This window comes from Chiloscyllium plagiosum, unplaced genomic scaffold, assembly GCF_004010195.1.
Source record: "Chiloscyllium plagiosum isolate BGI_BamShark_2017 unplaced genomic scaffold, ASM401019v2 scaf_13069, whole genome shotgun sequence".
Taxonomy (NCBI): Eukaryota; Metazoa; Chordata; class Chondrichthyes; order Orectolobiformes; family Hemiscylliidae; genus Chiloscyllium; species Chiloscyllium plagiosum.
The window spans coordinates 26,661-28,494 of NW_025215012.1; the positions used below are offsets into that span (position 1 = coordinate 26,661).

Here is a 1,834-nt window from a genome sequence, read left to right on the forward strand (position 1 = left end):
GCCCGAACAGTACAGGGAGCCCGGGCAGTAGGGGGAGCCCGAACAGTACAGGGAGCCCGGGCAGTAGGGGGAGCCCGAACAGTACAGGGAGCCCGGGCAGTAGGGGGAGCCCGAACAGTACAGGGAGCCCGGGCAGTAGGGGGAGCCCGAACAGTACAGGGAGCCCGGGCAGTAGGGGGAGCCCGAACAGTACAGGGAGCCCGGGCAGTAGGGGGAGCCCGAACAGTACAGGGAGCCCGGGCAGTAGGGGGAGCCCGAACAGTACAGGGAGCCCGGGCAGTATGGGGAGTCTGCAGACTGAGTGCAGTTCCCACCCAACGCACTGTCAACACCATCCCAAAACAGTGCTCGAGTCACAGGGTCAGACCAATATCAGCTCTCAACACACCGAGGGACGGGGGTCAGTGGTTTCCCCCACACGGTGACGGGCCGGGGTCTGTGTCTGTGATTCCCCCACACGGTGACGGGACGGGGGTCTGTGTCTGTGATTCCCCCACACGGTGACGGGACAGGGGTCTGTGTCTGTAATTCCCCCACACGTTGACGGGACCGGGGTCTGTGTCGGTGATACCACCACGCGGTGACAGGACGGGGGTCTGTGTCTGTGATTCCCCCACACGGTGATGGGACGGGGATCTGTGTCTGTGATTCCCCACATGGTGACAGGACGGGGGTCTGTGTCTGTGATTCCCCACATGGTGACGGGACGGGGGTCTGTGTCTGTGATACCCCCACACGGTGACAGGACAGGGGTCTGTGTCTGTGATTCCCCCACACGGTGACAGAACGGGGGTCTGTGTCTGTGACTCCCCCACACGGTGACAGGACGGGGGTCTGTGTCTGTGATTTCTCCACACGGTGACAGGACGGGGGTCTGTGTCTGTGATTCCCCCACACGGTGACAGGACGGGGGGTCTGTGTCCGCGATTCCCCCACACTGTAATGGGAGGTGTTGGTGTGTAGTTTTGTGCAATGAGATTTTCCTGTTCTTGAGGATGCTAACTTTCCCACTGATTGCCGTACCTGGCTACCCTAACCTCCCACAATATCTGATTCATTGCAGCCTGTACGGTCTGCACCCATAATATCTTTTTGTCCTTTACTACCTGATGGATATCAGGGTAGCTCTTTTGCCTGGATGTCTAGCATGAGATACACAGTGATACCAACCGTGTGGATTCTTTTCCAGTAGAGGCTGGGTTTACTTTCAAGGACTGACCTCCTCAACCTTCCTGCCCTGTCCTGAGGCATAGTGACCCTCAGGTGAAACCACCACCAGACGCCTCTCTCTCTCTCTCTCTCTCTCTAATGACAGAGCAGCCCTATGGTCTGGTCGGACGACGGTGACTTTTGACTTGTTTGGGATGTCATTCCACTGAAAAGTGTTTTTGGTGTGTAAGGAATTTACGTTTATGATGCCTGACCTACTTAAACCATTAAAAATACCTTCATTCTTCAGCCATCTATGTTTTCCTCCAACTCCCACCCAAGTACCCTTCTGTCCTGCACAGACAGGGTTTTTAAAAGCCCAATGTTTGCCTTTTATTCAGGCTTTCCATCCTGGATAACTACTACATCCCGAAAGACGGAGACCTGGAATCCTACCGAGAGTACATAAACATGTTGCCTCCCATGGAACACCCTGAGGCCTTTGGGCAACATCCGAACGCGGACGTGGCCAGTGAGATCACCGAGGCCCGCAGGCTCTTCGAGACGCTGCTGTCTCTCCAGCCGCAGGTCACCACTGCTGTGGGCAAAGGCCTGTCCAGGGAAGAAAAGGTAAACCTACCACCCCCCCCCCCCCCCCCCCCCCCCCCCCCCCCCCCCCCCCCCC

General features: G+C 57.5%; 1 protein-coding gene across 1 annotated transcript in view; it reads left to right on the forward strand.

Moving 5' to 3' along the window:
* Window positions 1-1,834, forward strand: part of LOC122548111 (dynein axonemal heavy chain 2-like) — a gene marked incomplete at its 5' end in the record, with an annotated part of 27,859 nt that overhangs the window by 12,708 nt on the left and 13,317 nt on the right. The window contains one exon of the mRNA XM_043686670.1: window positions 1,551-1,779. Coding sequence (XP_043542605.1) covers window positions 1,551-1,779 — 229 coding nt within the window. The remainder of the gene's footprint in view (window positions 1-1,550; window positions 1,780-1,834) is intronic.